The sequence below is a fragment of the Corvus brachyrhynchos genome, unplaced genomic scaffold (assembly GCF_000691975.1).
Source record: "Corvus brachyrhynchos isolate BGI_N302 unplaced genomic scaffold, ASM69197v1 scaffold130, whole genome shotgun sequence".
NCBI classification, from domain to species: Eukaryota; Metazoa; Chordata; class Aves; order Passeriformes; family Corvidae; genus Corvus; species Corvus brachyrhynchos.
This window is the reverse complement of record NW_008236193.1, coordinates 1,269,021-1,271,939: the sequence shown is the minus strand read 5'-3', so window position 1 is coordinate 1,271,939 and position 2,919 is coordinate 1,269,021. Positions and strand designations below refer to the sequence as shown.

Below are 2,919 nucleotides of genomic sequence, written 5' to 3'. Positions count from 1 at the left end.
CCCACCAGCCACAGCTCCCCTTGCCTGTCTCTCATTGCTTGTTTCCACCAGGCTTTTACTGCCTGGAAACCAAACCTTTAACTTCCAGGAGCACCCAGCCTAGGGCTGGGGCTGGCTTTGCCTCCGTGTTCAGAGCAGGATGAAGCTCATGCCAGCATAACCTCCCTCCTTTGCTTCTGTTCCAGTATCGAACTGTTCTCGTCCCAGTGGTGAAGTCTCCTGGTTTTCAAAAGATCCCAGGAAAACCTGTCAATTTTATTTACTTTGCACCTGATGACAAAAACCCTGAAATCCATCGGCCTGTGTTCCTTGAGCTGACACCATCACCTGAGATGACCTACAGGACCCTGGCTGGGACCAGCAATGAGATGAATGTCCTGGGGATTGTCATCTTCTCAGCAACCATAGGTACCTGCTCCTCCATAGGCCCAGAGGCAGCACAGGGTGGCCACAGCTGTGGTCACTGAGCTAAAGATGTGGGACAAGATTCTTTTAGCTTTAATTGCCCCAGTCCCTGGGAACCAGAGGACAGCTCCAGGCCCAGCACAGAGCTCGTACCAAGGCCCCTGTCAGCACCACCTGAGGTGGAGCTCACTGCAGCTGTAGGCACTGGGAAGGCTGTTTCCACCCCCTATTTCCCACATGAGCCTTCACAGCCCTGCAGGTCCTGAGGGTTTTCAAACCATTACATAAGCTGGGGAGTCCTTCTAATGAGGTCTGAAGTGAGGTATAATTTTGCCTGGGACACAGCTCGCCACAATGACCCAAACCCTTCACACTGAGTGTTCAGCCCCTGAGCAGGCAGGATGTGACAGTGGGGTCAGACTTGGTGCTGTTACAAATATATGGGAATTCCCAACAGGACTTTCTGAAGGAGATAGGGAAGCATCCTGCATGAACAGCTTGCAATCCTGTGTGGACAAGGTGCTCGGCAGCAATTTCGGGAAGGAAGAAGGAGCAGAAGTCATGAAGAGACACGTGCAAGAGAGGAGGTTTAAAGGGGAGAAAGTCATTGAAAGGAGGAACTTGGAGCTGGCTCAAAGTGTAAGAAGAGGACATGGGGTGCAAGGCTGAGGGAGAAAGGGAGGAGGGAGGGATCAGGAAGGAAAAAGAGTAGGAGGCAGTAAGATGAGCATGGTGGCAGGATTATGTGTAGGTTAAGAGGTGAGGGCAAGGAGCTTGAACTTTGTGTATAAGGAACCAGAAAGCCAATTAGAGGATTTGAGATGCAGAGGCAGCGCAGCCAGCACAGCACTGGAGTGCGCTGGACTGTGGTCAGAGACACGGAGAGCGGCCAGTTCTAAATGTGAGACCTCAGAGGAGTTGGTCACAGCGAGACAGGGCAGAGCCAGACCCACTGACAGATCCTTACAGCCAGAAGATGTCTCTGGCAGTCTCCTGTCCTAGCAACCAACACCCTCTGCAGACCTTGGACACCCAGGAAAGGTGCTGAGCTCCTGCCCACAGGACACGTGCCCTTCTCCAGCCCTGCCAAACCTGCAAGGAGAAGCTGCTTTTCTCTTCTAAGATTACACTTCACCACCCCTCCAGCGTGGGAGTGGGATCAGCCTGAGTTAGGAGGCAGTGGGAGATCACCTGAGCCAGCCTCAGCCACCTGCACTCCCCATGTTTTGCCCAGGACAGATTAGAGCTCCACAAAGCCACAGACTGGCAGAGCATCACCTGCACCAGACACGGGCAGCTTGATAAAGGGCATTTGTACACCCACAGGATGCTTTCCCTATGAGGAGAGGCTGAATTAATGGGGTTTGCCTGGCAGGAAAGAGGAGAGGGATAGGCAGGGCACCACAGCTCTATACCTTGGGAAATGGGGATCACCTCCTCCGTGCAGCAAGGTGGGGGGGCCAGGTGGAAGCTGGTCAAGCTCTCAGTAAAGTGTATTTGTGTTCAACACCAAAACTAGGCAGGCTGTGGGCTGTGGGTGTCCATGCAGCACCCACTGGGTACCCAGAGTGACTTTGCTTTGAGGGGTGACCCCACACAGCTCTGACAGTTCTTCACTGTCCCTGAGGTGACTTTGCTTTGAGGGGTGACCCCACACAGCTACTCCAGCTCTGACAGTTCTTCACTGTCCCTGAAGGCCTCTCTGTTGCTTTTGAAACCCATCAGAGGGCAGAGCTTTCAAGACCCTTGCAGGAATCTCTCCATTTGCTTGGGCCATGTCTCCCAAACCAGCTCTGTCGGACCTGAAGAGAAATGACTTTCTTCCAAAGCAGCTGTTGTGTCCACCCAATACTGATGAATATCCAGAGAGCTGGTATTTGAACACGCCAAGCCTTGTCTCATTTCTGAAAGTTCTGGCAAATGTGAACCCACCTCATCTCTCTTTTGAGCAAGGCAGGAGATCCAACCACCAACCAAGGGCTTCTTGGAGTCCTCAACCCTGAAGAGTGAAGAGGGATGAGCAGGACAAGATCCTGTCTATATTCTTCTTTTCCAAGATAAAACAGACACCTGCACAGTGCTTCAAAATTAATTTTAGCCAACACAGGAAGAAGGCCTTGCACCAAGCTGGAAACAAGATGGCCAAATGCTCAAAGGTTCCTTTTCCCTTTACTTGATGGGTTCTTGGAAAACCTCCAGTGAAAGCAATGGGGTTTAGCACTGGAAGACAGGACAGCACCATACCCATTCCTGTATTTCTGCTCTAGTATTCCTTGAACAGAAAATTAGGCTGGTTTAGGTTAATGCAACAACATCAAAAGAAAAAAACAGACTTGTCGCAGCGGGGATTACTGCAACAAGTATATTTCAAACCAGGAGTCCCATGGAAAGCGAAGTATATATGGACAGATTGGTGGTAGATGTTTCAGAGATGTTTATTTCTCCAGCCGCATGGCCGGGGCTCAGCTCAGGAGCTCCGCAGTCACGGGACCCACGCGACCTTGGCCCGCCCGC

General features: G+C 51.7%; 1 protein-coding gene across 2 annotated transcripts in view; it reads left to right on the top strand.

The window, feature by feature from the left end:
- Nucleotides 1-2,919, top strand: part of LOC103620594 (excitatory amino acid transporter 5) — a 17,467-nt gene that overhangs the window by 7,339 nt on the left and 7,209 nt on the right. For both annotated transcript variants that reach the window (XM_008639221.2, XM_017739484.1), the window contains one exon: nt 186-408. In XM_008639221.2, the coding sequence (XP_008637443.1) occupies nt 186-408 (223 nt within the window). The remainder of the gene's footprint in view (nt 1-185; nt 409-2,919) is intronic.